Source organism: Megalops cyprinoides, chromosome 5, assembly GCF_013368585.1.
Source record: "Megalops cyprinoides isolate fMegCyp1 chromosome 5, fMegCyp1.pri, whole genome shotgun sequence".
Lineage (NCBI taxonomy): Eukaryota > Metazoa > Chordata > Actinopteri > Elopiformes > Megalopidae > Megalops > Megalops cyprinoides.
Window position 1 is genome coordinate 31,039,801 of NC_050587.1, and position 16,956 is coordinate 31,056,756.

Below are 16,956 nucleotides of genomic sequence, written 5' to 3' on the forward strand. Positions count from 1 at the left end.
ATCCTGACAGATGTGCATGTAGCATTAGTTCCTAATGCTACATGCACATAAATACATATATTCCTATAAAAGGAAGGCACTGTATGACAGTTGTACCTTTCCCATCCCTGCCAACATGTCCCTCCCCTTTTCAATTGTTCTCCTCATGTCACCACCCCAACTACACCCCCCAAACCCCACCCTGGCCGTATGTGTGGGTGGCAGTGTAGCATAGTGGTTAAGGAGCAGGGCTGGTAACCAAAAGGTTGCTGGTTTGATTCCGCACTGGGACACTGCTGCTGTACCCTTGGGCAAGCAGTACAACCCACAATTGTCTCCGTAAATATTGAGCTGTATGAATGGATAACATAACATGGCAATAATATAATGTATGTGTACTGTTAGCCATGTTACATGCTAACCCATCTGCTGCCACTTTACATTGTGGCACTCATCGGAATGTATAAAGGGCACTCACTGTGGAACACTAAGGCAGTGATTACAGTAAGAGCCAAAATGGTCTTACTGTTATCCCTGGAAAGTTAAGATACAGTGCTGGAGGATTGTACAATCAGTTTTTGTGGATAACATTTTAGCGCAGCAGCCTAGTGCCTGTGAGAATAGATTTGTGAGATATGCAAAACCTGACGTTCGTATCAATAATCCTGAAAAAAAAAACGAATGACTGTTATCGAAATGTAACAGGTTTTCAGAGGTCCAGGTGAGACACAACCTGAGTCCACGTTAGCCCAATTTTTTTGCTCTTGTATTGGGTTGGCAACATTACCCTTCGAAATGCAATGTGTCCTATCATTACGCTACACCAATGGATGATGAAGCTATTATTTTTGCTTTCCCAATACAGCAGGATAGTTTTTTGGCCAGCATCGAGGAAATGTGCAGGAGTTTTGATCTGTGGGGTGTGAGATTTAAATTGGAGCGGTCCCCTAGGAGGCAGGTAATCAGAGAAAGAGGGAAGCTGTGGGCCAAGGTTTGTGACAGTGTGGCTGTTATCTTGTGCCAAAACTGTCAGACAGGTGCGCACAGCCTGAGGGCTCAGAAGCACGGACGATTCTGACCTTTGAGCGCATAATTGTGAATCGGAGATTCCCCTGAGGAACAGACCCGGATGAGGTGATAAATTGGATGAGATGTATTGCACAATCACTAGCAAATGAAAAAGCAGGGTTCCCGAGTGGCACACTCAGCGGGGCGCCCATCTCAAGAGCGTGCTGAGCCCTACCGCCCAGTCTCGAAACCGATCAGATAAATGGGCTTTGTTCGCCTGGGAGATAGAGGTGGGTAGGTCAGCCAGAGCCAGGGTGCCCTCTTCTCGCTACCCTCAGGGACACATGAGGTGCTTGTTATTTGCTTGGATGACATCAGTTGAGTAGCCCCCATCCACTAGAGGGCCTACTCCACAATGGTGCACAGTGCGACTTGAGGTGTGAAATATATAGCTGTTGGCTACATGCAAATGCATCTTGAACCAGTGTTAAGGTTGCCATGATTAAACAAATCTATTGCACATTTTTCGATTCCAAAACAGGGCTGCATAAAAGGAGGGAAAGCATAAAAAACAAGAACATGAGAAAGTATATCCTCAGTGTCTGGTCCATTTAAATGCTGGTAGGGAGCTTTCCCTATTGAAATATTTAAGTGGTTCTGTACTTTTCTCTCTTTATTTGACTCGGTGTGAGTGCCGTGGGGGGAACCCAAATGTCTTTGACGCACATTCTAGGAGATGAAGTTTTGCCTTCCTCCCACTTGAGAGAACAGAAGAGCAAAGAGAGGTTGCTTTTCTATCAGCTGTGTCTTGTCAAATAAAACAAAGTTCCAAACACACGCCAAAGCAGGATTACTGCAAGATAAATGTCAAGAAGGTTAGCAATATTTACCTCTTCTTTCTTTGGTCCTTTCCACTCCTGCCAATGGACCATATTCAACAACTCTGTGTAATGCATTTTAGCAAGTTGTCTTTTGGATATTTACAAGTCATCTCAGGTTATCCAGTTACTACCATTTGGGGAAAAAAATGTTTGTGTCTGATCTAATGATCCGCCTTTTTACTGAACTCCACCCACTTGTTTTCACTCTGTTTAACAAAGCACCACAGAGGTTTCAACTGTATGCAGGTGTAAGCAAGGGTTCCCAGGATACTCATGTTGTGTCCTTGTTGTATTTTGGGATCAACGGGTTATTCATATTCCCACCAATCAATGTCGTCAACAAATGAATGTAGAATAAATACGAGACACCTGTGGCCCTCCGGTGGACTCAGCTGCCGTAAATGGCTGGCTGGTTAACCCCAGTGCATGACCAAATGCAATTTGGCTCACATTATCTGGCCATCAAATTTAATGCAATATAACCTCACATCAAAAATCAGTCGTATTCTTTTGAATACTACACACTGATGGCGAATGAGTGGAGTTACGCACTACATTTAAATACATACACAAATATTCACAATAAAGCAGGCTAAGATGCGTTAAACTAAATACAAGCTACTATTATAATTATTCATGAACGAGCAAAGACTGCCTGGTTGCTCAGAGCAACTGTATGTGGGGGCTCTCGTTTCGTGAGAGGATAATGGAGGCTCACTACTGTATACAGCCCTGCTCGGCTGGCAGCTACGTTATCGCTTCAGGGAAAGGGCAAGGCTTGAAACACCAGTCCCACACCGGGAGAGATTAGGCCGCGGCCATTTTCCCGCAAATCCGTTTAATCCTCGATCGGAGCCGATAAAGGAGTCCCCCGGGCCGCTCGGTCCGCCATCTCCTGGGGACGGCTGTGTTTGTTTTAGATCTGATGGCCTACGTTTGTCCAGGACCCAAAATCCCCCCCTCCTTTTCCTCCTTGCTCTGCCACGCAATTGGAAGTACTGGCCCGGAGCCTGCACTCACACGAGTGCTGTAGCGTGTAGCGGGAGAAGGGAGGCGGGCTGTGCTTTGTTTAGACAAGGCAGCTGAAACGCAAACGCGGTGTGTTGATATTATCCCACCGGGCTGTAAATCAACGTTACGGTAGACGGTAAACACGATGACGCGCTTGTGTGTCTCAAGGCTTCTCAGGGCCGGAAACTGAACTCGTCTGTCGTGTGACAAATTTTCGGGGAGGATCCTGGGCGGAATGATGGGATTTAATCCTATTTTTTCCTCCATGGAATCGGAAATCTGCTCACACACTATTGAAATACGCATGCACTCACACACCTTCTCACAGGCAAGAAGCGTTTTCCCCAAGCAGACATATGGAGTGGATATACCAACAAACCTGGGCACAAATCTCATGCATTTTTAATCAGGCATGAGGCACGAGGTAGACAAGAGCCCTGTGCTGCTTCCATTTGCATTGAAGGCGAGATTATGCAAATTAAGCAAATAAGGTGCTTGCTATCAACGGCTTCTGCTATTGAGACATACCTCAGTCGCGGTGTTGTATTGTTGGTTTAAGGCCCAGTTTACCTTTTTAAACAGTAGGATATAAAATAATATTCAAATGGATGAACTCTGAGTATGTTCATTGGGGCTATACTAATATATTACATGACTCGTGATAAGAAAAAACATTATTTACAGTCCAGACAGTGCTGAGTCATTTTTGACACTTGCCTGGACACAGTGACCATATCCACTTCATAGCTTGATACATTTTCCCCATTTGTGAGAAAGTATTTTAAATATCAACATTTTACATGAGTTCCTAGCTATTATCAAAGTAAAATTCAATTTAAAATACAAAAATTAACCCATTCTTGAATATTAATTATGTATTTATCAACACTCTCATCACATTCATTTACATGGCTTGAATGATTCTTACATGGTATGGTTCTACAATAGGTGGTTATCTTCTGCCCCCTAGTGGTCCTAAACGGATGTGCTTCATTTAACGTGTTGCACTAAAAGCACCATTTATTATCACCACTGTGACAATGTTCTTTTATTATATTTACACCTTCCCTGTGCTCAGTGAATTCACTATAACAAATACACGACTATTCACTATTGACTGTTTAGATGAGTCAGCCCTCTGAAATTCCCTATACAGCTGACTACATCCAATGGCATTATAATGGTGATGGTTTTTATACATAGCTATAAATAGTATACATTCAAAAATATATACAGATTTATTAAGACTGCTGCTTTTTGTCATTACCTTTAAGTGATTACACTACATCATAGTAGGTAGTGTAATGATTCTAAATTCACCATACGTATATAATCTTATCATAACCTCAAACGAGTCCATGCAAGTGAGTGGAGGCTTACAAGTTTGTCTTATTTTCAAGGCTCTCTTTCTCGGTTCCATTGGTAACCAGGGTTGCAGTTGATGGCATTGCTGTTGTTGGCAAGCCTAGAACACAGAAGGGGAATCTGGACTCACTGGCACAGTCACGCATGTGTTGAACTCTTCAGGTGACTTCAAGAATGATCTAGTGGTGACATTCACTAATTTAGCTCTTCAGTCATTCATAAAAAAAAAAAAAGACAAGACATGGACACATTTCAATACTAACCTATGACATTAGACACCAGGGTGTCAGACACTTCTCAGAGACTAACTTTTACAAAAACCTTCAAATCAGCGAGAGTAAAATGTTGCTGAAATGCTATTTAAATAAATGAAATGAAATAAATAAACCTGAAATAAACCTGCCTGGACAATGAGGCATTTAGTCAGTCTTGCAAGTCCTCAAAACCATATCTTTTGTTTTTTTTTAATACTTTGATCAAACATACAATATGAAAATGTGGCAAAATCTAAAATCCAACATTTGAGACTTTTATATTTTATATATGGCAGAAGCTGTAGCATTTATTACAAAATGTATAAATTATTGGCATTTTTATATAAGCAATTTGTGTATGTAGCATGTACTGTAGAATATTAAGAGTGTATGTAATTTCACAGAATATATTTGATGACACATGCATACAATTTCATATTCGAAAAGGAAAAAAAACTTGACATAGTATAAATGTATTTTTTACATTTTGGACAAAGGATTCTTAGAACACACAGTACTTTTCAGTCAGTGTCAGTAATGTTAGTAAATGCTACTTACTGGTTACAATGCTGATATTATGAGATCTGAACACTGCCTCTGCCTGGTCAAAGCAGCTGCATAGGAATGAGTGAGTCACATTCTCAGCCAGGTCTGTCAGAGGCAAGGAACCAGAGCTGGAGAAATATCCGCCTTTGATTAATACAGCACCAATGGAAATGTGTTTTTTTTATCTTTATGAGTGCAGAAAGGGGTGATTTAAGGGGAGCATTGCAATGGAGACTAAAGAAGATGTCTGATTCACACAGGAAGTGAAAATAATTCTCCATCATTCATGTCGTAGGCCACACATTCCCAGCAGTTACACAGAAGGTATCCAAGGGAACCACTTTATTTTGTACTTAATTAAAAGTTATTACGGTCACTGCAGTCATATGACCCTTAGTGATGCCAGTGGAACTTGGATCATTTATTATGGCTTTATAGTCTTTCTTTTTTATGGCCCGTACCTTGGCAGAAGGAGTATCTCCATTTCCTGTTCTCCCTCCACAGAGGTGAGCAGAGCACACCGGGTAATGGAACTGCTGTTGCCATCCCATGTGACCAGGAGTGACGAGCTGGACCTCAGCTCCACCGACAGGAACACCGACCGGCCAGCTGAAAGAGAAGACAGAGCATGTTCTTAGGGTGCTTCTGTGAGTTCATAAAACCCCAGGAAATGTGTTTAGTTGGACATACTAGCCAACATACATGCAGACGAACCCTCCCTCAGGGATATATTATAGATGTCAGCCCACGTGGACACAGACATGGAACCCTTCTCACAAACTCCTCCATTCACTCAGGCTTTTGTACAGAGCGCACAGTAACCGGTTGATGGTTCTTCAGCACGGCAGTCCCTGTCTGTATGTAACTCTTTACTGTGAGGACTTTGCTGTATTCTCTCTATCTCTTGTGGTGAATGGGTAGCAGTGTAGCATAGAGGTAAGGAAAAGGGCTCATAACCAAAAGGTTGCTGGTTTGATTCCCAGCTGGGGCACTGCCATTGTACCCTTGGGAAAGGTACTTAACCCACAATTGCCTCAGTAAATATTCAGCTGTAAAATGGATATTACATAAAAATTGTAGCCTATGTAAGTTGCTCTAGATAAGAGCGTCTGCTAAATGACAAAAATATAATGTAATAAATGTATCTTATCAGTGACTGCGGTGGGACATACCCACATACCCAGCAGCTTGGGTGCTTTTTTTTTAGGATATTACAGGTATTTAACTTTAACTTTTCTACAGAGTTGGAAAGATAGGTTTGATAAAGGGAGGGAATGAGATAACACTTGAGGCAACTCAGTGAGATAGATTTTATTACCATGACAACGCCTCTCCCTCATGTTAATGTCTGTCAATGGAATGCCAGATTCTGTTTTTTCCAAGCTTTCTCAGGGTAAGGCACTGAACACAGCAGCAAGTCTTCTTTCATGTCTGTGGTAAAGTCCTTTCTCCTTTGGACCTTAGGAAATGTATTTAACGAGGCACAGAACGAGTGAGTGGCCCTTACATGGCAGATTATGTATGTTTTGTATATCTGGTCATTATCCCGTTTCACAAAAAATGGCTTGAAAACGTTATCAAACATTGTCTCAAAATTTCATCTTAAGACACACCGGAGCTGCCACACATTTACTGTAATGTAACACATAGCTCTTAAATTTAACATCTTTTTAGTACTTTGCCAGATATATACAAAATGACCTAGAACAACCCTGGTTCATAATTTATCTTTATGATACATGTAAGGGGAAAGACAATTCTTTTGACATGTAAGACCGCCTGTAAGTCTACAGTCACATTTAACATGAGTCTTGGCGGTCTGTGCACATAATTTAGAGAACTGAACCTGAAAAACAAGCCAGTTGGGATTCATAAAAGCTCAGTAGTTTTCTGCCTGTTCTATTAGCAGGAAAGTTAAGTTTTACAGTTCATTTCTTTATTAAAAATAATCCTTTGTTAATTTAATTCATGAACGTTGCTTAGGTTCTAAATGGGATGGTTTCCTAAAGTATATTACGATAAACCCAAATCATTGTTTTCATCAGCTCTGGTTCTTGAAATATCAGTTTGGGTTTCTGTGAAAACATGGGCTCGCAATGACATTTTCAGGTATTCTGACACAGTATTTCAAAGGGAAATTGTGCCTCTTCCAAAGAACCAATGGGTCTGTGCAGAGAAGAGTAATTACGTGTTACAATCAGCCGATATGAAATGACCACGAACAGACCAGCCATGTGAACAGAAATGATGTGGAATTGACTTACCCATGGTGCCTGTCAGGGCTTTGTTTAGAAGTATGAGGAGACCTAATGAAGCAATTATGGACGTGGACCGTGGTTGTTTGTCTGTCTTCATTCCCGTAGCCGGTCTGTGCTCTCACTTGTCACCCTCTGTCTCTCGGGGCGAGGAGTACCGAAGGTGTGCAACCTGATAGGTCTACCTCTAATGCGCTGCTCCGGTGGGCGTTGCCCGCATTCCTGTTTGGCATGTTGGTGTTGCCAGCTTGGAACCAGAAACCACCTGTGAGAAAGTCTACGCTTGATGCCGGCTGGACCAATGGCCACGATGAGGGCTTGAACATGGACATGCTTCAGTCTGAGCGGCATTATTCTCTTCTCATCTTTAAAATCACTGTCCTGTGTGATTAAAAACTCAGGGAAAGTGTCTGGTTGGACGGACATACTTGTGAACGTGAAACGCAAGAACCACTGACTCTGACTTGTGTTTTTGGTATGTCCAGCTGAACCATTTCCCAGGGGACTTGCAGTCATTCCAAACTGAATTTTAAATGTTCATGTTAAACGGATAATTGTGAGGTGAACTGGTCATTTATTCCAAGGCTCTTCACAAGCAGTAGCAGCAGCAGACGGCACAGTATGTGTGATGGGGATTGTTTTAAATTAAAATGATAGTAGCAGCTCAATGCATAAGGGAGAGACTGAAAAAGGGGACTTCCCTCGGGTTCAGAGTGCAACAGTGTACAAACTGTTGCAGTGCCTCTTCCAGGTTTTAGACTTGTTCTTTCAGGCCCACAAGACTTGGTTAGGCATTAATGACACTCGCATTATTGCAGACCCGGTAATGATCAAAACGTCATGGAAATAGAGTTCTGTGCCCTGCATGTGGTTACCTGAGGCTCCACTCCCTCTGTACCTCTTGCCCTCCTCCCTGCATTTTTGTTTAAAGGAACTGTTTTGCAGATGCAGTGACAACAGTTCACCACCAGGTGGACCACTTGCTTTGGATCTTACTGTATGTGTAATAATTTCAATGAACTTGACAGACTGCAGAGTATTCACCTCTCACGGTGCCCTTCACAAACTGAGTGAAGGTCGCAGAGCGTGTTCCCTTATGAAAGTATACACGAGAAAGCAGCACAAATCCACTGATAACCAAGGGTTGACCTCAGAGGTTGCTTTAAAATTCCGTCAGAACACTCAACCAGATAGGAAAACCTGACTCATTTGGGAGAAAAATATTGTGGAGTATGTTTAAAAAAACTTGACTGTTTAACATGCTTCAATCAACGGGTTGTCAAAAGCAATTCACAGTGAAGTTAATGCCACATTGACTGAGTTAAAAGTCAAATATGGGCAACCACCAGTAAATAGGAATGATGTGGAAGGGCTTTCATTGCTTTTTTGCCCTCTGGGACTGTTAGATAATCTGAATACACATGTCTTTTGTGCCATAGCTGAGACAGAGCTCCTTGAATTGCCTTTCAAATTACACTACAAACTGCAGTGACAACGTCCACCTGCTCAGGCATCTTGTCTAGTCAGTTTACCTTTAGGGTCCATTGTAGACCTCTGAGACCTTTTTATAGTTGCAAATGCAAACAGAAATCTCCTGTGGCTGATGAAGGAAAGAAAAAGGAGTACCAAAATGAATGGTGAAACAAAATCAAAATGTTCCTGTTTCAGAAATCCATTCTACATTTCTCCTCAGCATACACACCCGGTGTGCATGTTTTTATGAACACAACAGTGATAGATGCCCTTTTCAGAGACAGAGATGGACCTAAGAAGGTTTTTACAGACCAATGGTTACTGGGGGCATGTTATAAAATAAACTAACCTACTCATGCACTACCTTCAACTGGGGCACAGGGTTTGTGCCTTTGCACTCCAGAGAGCATGATTTTGGCCCAATGCTCCCAGCTATCAGTGGATACCTTGACTTTAGTTCTTGCACCCAACTATTAATAGTAACCCACAAAGGTCTGTCATGTGGCCCTTTGTGATCGTGCCCTTTATGTATAAATTTGATGTGTAAGCTAATCCTCAAAGAGGTAATTTGTCTATCAATATACTTTCCTCCTTGCTTAAGCAGCAAACCCACTGTATGTATATCAACATAAAAATGAATTTAATATTGAACAATAACAAAGGTACAATGATAATTGTAATGCACAGGAATGATGAATTGTGAAAAATCCAGACTGAATTTTTTCAGGAAGAAAATGCACAGCATTTCTGAATAAATAATATTTACTATTATATGTGCCATGTACAAGGCTAATGCAAATAAATGTTTGCATTTGCTACAGTGCCTCAAATGTTCAATGTAACAGCACAACGGCAGCCCTCCATTCTTGGTCTAAGACCACAGCTGAAACAATTTGTTGTTACCTTCCAGCCAACACATCTGTACCTCAATACTGTCAGCTCAATTCTGTCAGCTTTGGCAATCGTCACCCAATCGCAGTCCAAGGTACATTCATTCCAGTTCGTTTTTACTACCACGTTACTTCGCCGGCATAAACACTGCCCTTGTTCTTTCTTTTTATGTGCTTGGTGAGTCTTTGTGTGCTGCGCCTACAAGACCTCTCACTCACATAGACCATTAGTAATATTAGTATGCACGGTGCAGGTGACATGATGACCTTCAAAGACCGTGATGCATCATCTGCAGAGAGGGCAGCATGCTGACGTTCATGAAAGCGTGCTGCCCCCCGGTGGCGCTGCGGGGGTACTGCACCGGCTCGGGCTTGTGCACGGGGGGCCGCGACACTACGAGCAGGGTGTTGCGCTGACGCAGGACCTCGTCGCTGACGGAGATGCCCTCCAGGTACTGGCGCAGCAGGCCGCGCAGCCGCTCGTTCTCCTGGTTGAGCGCCACCTGCTCCTTCGCCAGGCACAGACGCTCCAGCAGCACCTTGTTGTAGCGATGCCAGACGCTCTCCAGGCCCGTGTAATCGAGCACGTCCTGGCCGGGGGCGGGGGGGGACCGGGTGGAGGCAAAGGGAAGAGTAACTGTTACTGAAAGATGACGAGGACAGGAGACGGGCACAGCTGAGGTGGAGGTAAAAACAAACTCATTTTGTCATTCATACAGTTCATACAAGGGCAGTAGCGTAGCACAGTGGTAAGGAGCAGGGATCGTAACTGAAAGGTTGCTGGTTCGATTCCCCTTCTGGGGCACTGCTGCTGTACCATTGAGCAAGGCACTTAACCCACAATTGCCTCAGTAAATATCCAGCTCGATAAATGGATAACATGTAAAAACTGTAACCTATGGAATAACAGCGTCTGCTAAATGCCAATATTGTAATGTAACGTACAGTTTTAACACTCATTACCAGCTGTGCGTCCCTGTCTGCACATGTCCTGAGCAAGTAGACCTGACATAAGCCTGACAAGCAAGGCTACTTTAGCTGTAGTCTATGCTTGCATGTATGAGGGATGATATCTGCATATGTGTGTCTTCCCTTCTCTGTTGTCATTACTTTGCTTAGCAAATGCCCTGATCTGGGGCAACTTCCCATTGCTTACATTTTACATGCATCCATTAATACAGCTGAATATACTAGTGAAGAAATTCAGATGCCTTGCAGTGAACCATCCAGGTTGAACCCTTGAACCCACAACCTTCTGCTTACAATTACTGTACATGGAGTTTGTGAGTGTGTGTTTATGCGTGTGGGTCTATGTGTGCGTGTGTATGTATGTCTGTGTGTGTCACTATGCATGTGCATACGTGTGTGTCTGCGAGAGTGTGTGTGTTTACGTGGGTCTGTATGTACAAATGTTTGTGTGTGCATGTGTATGGATGTCTTTGTATGAACAGGAATGTGCATACGTGTGTGTGTATGTGTGCGTTCGTGTAAGTGTGTGTGTGTCTGTGTGTGAGCATGTGTGTATACATGTGTGTGTTTGTGTGTGTGTGTGCGTGTGTGTGTGTGCGTGTGTGTGTGTGTGTGTGTGTACACTATGTGCGTGTAAACTACTCCTGTGTTACCTTAGCCAGCTTCCTGGTCTTACGTGCCACGTCCTGGCAGCTCTCGGGGATCTGCTCCGCGGAGTCGCTGGAATTCGGGGAGTGGCAGTAGAAGCGCAGAGATTTCTCCTCCTCTGTCTCCATCCTGCGGCACATCTCCGTCACCCTCAGCAGCTTCTTTCCCTGCAAGAGAGCAGAGACAGCCAAGCTGGGGCCAAGCAGGTTCAGAGCATTCGCTTGTTGTGTAATGCGGAATGCACACTGGTTACTGGGTGTGTGAGCCCCAGTGTACCTTGTCTACGATGCTCTGCAGTTTCTTGGCAGCGCCGTTGCTGTATATGGTGAGGTTGGTGAGATGGCACCTGTCCCTGGAGAGGTTGCTGGTCATCTGTGCGTTGACCTGCCGGGCCAGCGCGGTCACCTCTTCCCTGATTGTCCTCAGCCCCTCTGCCTCCTCCTCGTCCTTCTTCTGAGCGGAGCTCAGCCGATTCCGCAGCATTGCAATCGAGTGCTGCGTAAGAGAGTGCAGTCAACAGAGGCATTCATTACATCACTACGTTACATGCATTCAGCACACCTTCTTATCCTGAGCGACTTTCAGCACAATAGAACATAAGTGTACCCATTCAAGTTAAATGAGCAACAGTGTGAGACCAGGCTAACAACACTCCCAGACCAGTGTGTGTGAGAATAACCACAAGCCCTACCACAAGTTAACTTGTGCGATCTGAACAGACAGCAAAAGCCAAAGCATACTACAATACATCAATCACTAGAACACAGAATCCAAAATACACCACAACACTACATATAAATTAAACACCAAATACTAGAAGTAGCAGGTGTTGGGGGGGGGGGGGGGGTGGAACTGAGATGCAATCTGAAGAGGTGTGTCTTCAGCTGCGTCAGAAGATGGCCAGGGATTCCACCAATGAGGGACCAGTACATACAGGGATCATGTCTGAGCGTAATCGAGCATTCAGACACTTAAGAAACCACCAAGGTCTTGGAAATGGATGGCATCCCGCGAGCACCCTGCCCCTCGCTGTCTGCTCTCACCTGCAGCTTCTGGATTTTCTTCATCTGGGATTCCATCTCCAGGGCGCTGTACTCGTCCCGGGACACCAGCGAGTCGAAGGTCTTGCTGCGGTACTTTGTGGCCTCCGCGTAGTCCTGCACAGCCTGCTGGATCTGATGCCACAGCTCCTCCGCCTCCCCCTCCAGCTGCACCCGCAGTGCGTTCTTCTCTTCAGTGTTCTGCGGGGGAAAGGAGCAAAAAGGAAGCAGTCAGGAACCAATCAATGGGCTTCAGTCAGACAATCGGACGAAGACAAGCCTCCGTCCTCACAGGGCCTCCACACCAATGGCCGATTTTGTATTGTTTTGGGTTTTTTTTTTTTTTTTTTAAAGAAGTGGTTACATTTTATTAGTCAGTTATACTGCTTTTCAATTTCTACCCTTCCCAAGTGTCAATGTTCAGTGTAGGACTGCCTTTCAGGTTCTGTATCAGTGATCAGTGTGGTAGTGTATTTCAGATCCTGTGTTTGTTGAGCATTAGTGTATTTTGGGTCCAGTTCCACCCGACCCTGCATGAGCACAGCGTACCCTGTTTTTGATGTCGTTGCGGGTGCTCAAGAAATCCTGCCTGGTGTCAGCGTCCACCTCATTGTGGCATTGCTCGATGGCAAAGTCCACATCCTCCAGGTACATGCATTCCTGCTGGTGCTGGGCTATAAGAATCTCCCTGCACACACAGTTCAGAGGCCTCATGAGGTTAAAGTTTCATGTCATCTTAACCTGAAAAAAATATCTCCCTTTAAAAGTCAGACCACACAGATGTCCATTTGCTTAACATAGTGGCAGACAAACAAAGACACTAAGCACTGGAGCGAGAAAAGTCCAGCATTAATGAGAAATGAATCAAGTCAACGCCAATCGAAATCAAAAATTTTGTATCCTTTATTTTTCTAAAACTGAACATGCATACATAGAATAATTTTCTTGCTGCTTGATGTGTATCCTCTTTGTTTCAGTGTGCAAACCTCTCTGTCAAAACATCCAAAATATTGAGCCACACTGTAGTGTACCTTTTCATTACATTACATTATTAGCATTTCGCAGACACTCTTATCCAAAGTGACTTACATAGGTTACAGTTTATCACGTTACTCATTTATAAAGTTGTATATTCACTGTGGTAATTGTGGGTTAAGTACCTTGCCCAAGGGTACAACAGCAGTGACCCAGTGGGGAATTGAACTGACAACCTTTCAGTTACGAGTCCTAATCCTTACCACTATGTTACACTGCCACCCTCAAAACTGACTCAAAGTCAAAACATGGTATTTTGGAGAACTAGCTGGGACCTGGCCAAAAGTCCCTCTCTGTTAGACAGGGTGATACCAGGGTGGCATCCCTCAACAGCGAGGCGTCGTGCGTAGCGCTCTGCCTGCCAGAGCACAGCTCTACAACGAGCACAGCTCTGTGCAGACACACCTCTCGGTGGTGAAGTCGGTGCACAGCTCCTCCAGCTCCCGGCACCACCTCTGCTCCAGGGCGACCAGCCGCTCGCTCTGCATCGTCAGGAGCCGGTCTATGCAGTTCAGGTGCGAGCGGTGCGTCTGGGCCGACTTCTCCCGGGTCTTGTTCAGCTCGTCCTCCAAGCACTGTGGCACAACACACAGAGACGGAGTCGTCATGCGCTTTGCACATGCACTGAGTTTGTGCACAAGCAAAGAGACAGCACAAATATACAGACTGGCTTATGCACTACATGCCAAGAAATGACATAATCGAGGCACTCCATAAAGGGACGATAATCACCCTTTTGCCGCCACCCCAAGCACCAAAACACTGGCCAATGTAGCACAGGGGCATTAGCCTTTGAGTTTTATGTACGCCTTTATTGTTGGAGGCTGTGACACCATTGAACCGACTCCACTCACCTTGATGACGCAGTCCTTGTGATCCAGCACTCTCTCGAAGCTTTGGCTGAGCATGGTGACGTCATTGCGGAGCTCGCTGGCGCGCATGCGGCGGAAGATCGGCCGCCACTTGTTTACCAGCTTGTTCTCATTCACCTCGGTGTTGCGCTCCTCCTCCTGCAGCTGCTCCTGAGGGCCAGACAAGGGAGGGGAGGAGATGGATTGGTGACGGAGGAGAACAGGAAGAGAGGGAACACTGGAAGGTACGGTAAAAACGGTAAAAGTTCAGAGGGGGTGGTATAGAGAGACAAAGACAAAAGAGAGCCAGACTCCAGAGCACAGGATTCAACTGATCAAACATTTTCACTAGATACTATTACATACAACACACATCCAATTCCACCCCTTCCTTTAAACTGCAACTACAAGTATGTATGTAAGTAGCTGTGAATAAAATTTGACACCCATCCTCCCCCCCGAAAACCCAACTCACATTACGCCATAAGAGACAACACCGACCCCTACTGGGAAATGTCTTTAATTGTTTGATAAATTTCCAACTCTGATTGCTTCAGAATTTAGTTTTAGGAACATTGATTGTATTATTTATTAAACACTGTTCAACAGACAACCATTAATGACCAAATTCTAACTTCCCTAACACTTGTACATGCCCATACGGATGAGTCACTATACACACAACCAAGATTATCCAACTTACATGTATGTCTCTACAACAAGTAACACATAGCATTTAAGACCATCTAACATGTTGAGAAAGTCAAACAGTCACATAAGTAGTCAGGGAATGTGATTCTTACTGTGAGCTGCTTATGGGCCATGGCCTGCTTTTTTCTCAGCATCTCCTCCTCCGCCAAGGCTTTTTGCTGCAGCATGTGCTGTCTCTCCTCTTCTGTCATCTCTATGGCCTTCCCCTTCCCTCCCTTTTTCCCTTTACCTGCCATGGTTTCTGTACTTCTCTTCTTAGGAAGATGTGCTTGGGGATGTCTCTGTGTTTAGATCTCTCTCTCGTTCTTCATTTTGTTTCCCATGACAACAGGTTTTTGCAGTGTGTTTTGGCATTCTGTTCTTGTTTGTGACTTCCGGACGTTCCAGGGCAGACGCGGGACTTCTCTGACGTCACAGGAGAGATGCTTACTAGCAATGTCCTTACTACCGTCGATGGACATAGCATTCCTTGCCATTTGTAATTTGATAGTTTTTTCGTTTATATTTAGTTGATTAACGTTACCTAAGTCAATAACATGGTACCGTAGAAAAATACCATGCACTCATGTATTGACACACAGCTGAGTAGCGAGCTTGTGCTGCGAGTGAGATTAACAGTTATTCAGATATCCCGTGGGTACGATTATAATGCTATAGAGAATTATGCTAATGATTAATAAAAATATTATGCAGATATTGTGTATCCTGTGGAAACGAATATCTTTCGCCTTTCTGGCTACTCATGTCAACCGCTTAAGACATTAAACAACAATAGTTGCAAGACGGCCAGCTATAGCAATTATATTTTCACTCTGGAACACTAACTTACTCCACTTGCCCGGCCGACTGACCTGTCCCGCTTGCTTCCGATAGTAAAGTTATCTAGCTACCAAGTTATTCAACTATAGCCACTGTCTAAGACCAGGGCCGGCGTCAACCTTAGGCGTTGCCTCCGGAAGTGCCAATAGAGGGCACACGTTCACTGTAAAGTGTTCTAATGGAAAATATTGTCAAATATAAATACGATTAATATTGCTCTGTTAATATTATTCGATTACTACTACATGCTGGTGCTACTCAAAGCGGAAACGCAAAGAATCTATGAAGTTACACACATTGGCTGCAATTGGCTGTTGCTACAAGACGGATGCCGTGCACTAGCAACGGTCGCTGCGCTTCTCTTCCCTAGTAACCGCTAGCGAACGTTACGGTAGTGCGGGTCGAAGCAATGGGGAACTCTGATGGAAACGCCTGTCCTACTCCAAAACGCGAAATGTATTGGTCTTTGACCAGGAAATTGATTTTAATTTCTCCTGTGACCCCTTCGGACAACGTTTATTCATTCCCTGAAATGTTTTCATTTGGTTTCTGTTACTCAGTAGGATAACTGTCCAATTTTACTGTATTTCAAAGAGAGGTCATTTAGACCTCTTCCATTCAAAGTCATTCTATCTTGAGAAATGAGAAACAAGCCTCCTAAATAAAATGTCGGGCCAGAATATTTCTAATTCGGGCTTTATAATGTAAGGATACACATAGGGAAATCGCAGAAGGCTCATTCAACATGCCAGAATGTTATTCGGGAAAGCGGCGGCTATGTAGAGATTAAAGTCGAAATATTTCTCGACTTCCATTGTGAACGTAATAACCATAACTAATCTGACTGGTGTATCATTTATATTTACTGGGATGTAACTTTAACAGTTGCTATAATAATTTTAGCCAGTGAGTATAGGGCATAGGCCTACAGCCATCTTGATGGTAGCTACCTAACGCTAAATCGATTATCGTCAGTTTATTAGCAAGCTAGCTACATGCTTTCTGTGATTAGGCTACTATAACATAATTAGCTAGTTATGGTTCGATTGCTTCACTATATACACACACTACTGCTCTGCTGTCGTTTGGTTTACGGAATCGAAAGAGCTCGGAGGCCTAAGGCCTGTATTTTACGTAGAGGCGGCCATGAATCATCTTACCATGAAGAACTCTCGCTCTGAGCGGCTAGTATAATTTTAATTATGTGATTTTTAAAAATTA

At 43.9% G+C, this 16,956-nt stretch overlaps 1 protein-coding gene across 1 annotated transcript; it reads right to left on the reverse strand.

The window, feature by feature from the left end:
• Positions 1 to 9,931: 9,931 nt before the first annotated feature.
• On the reverse strand, positions 9,932 to 15,152 carry LOC118778428 (dynein regulatory complex subunit 2-like). The gene is made up of 8 exons (XM_036529955.1): positions 15,009 to 15,152; positions 14,209 to 14,376; positions 13,760 to 13,929; positions 12,869 to 13,007; positions 12,323 to 12,520; positions 11,556 to 11,774; positions 11,308 to 11,446; positions 9,932 to 10,305 (listed from the first exon to the last, which is right to left on the reverse strand). Exons 1-8 carry the CDS (start codon positions 15,150 to 15,152, stop codon positions 9,932 to 9,934), a joined length of 1,551 nt encoding a protein of 516 aa, XP_036385848.1.
• Positions 15,153 to 16,956: the final 1,804 nt, after the last annotated feature.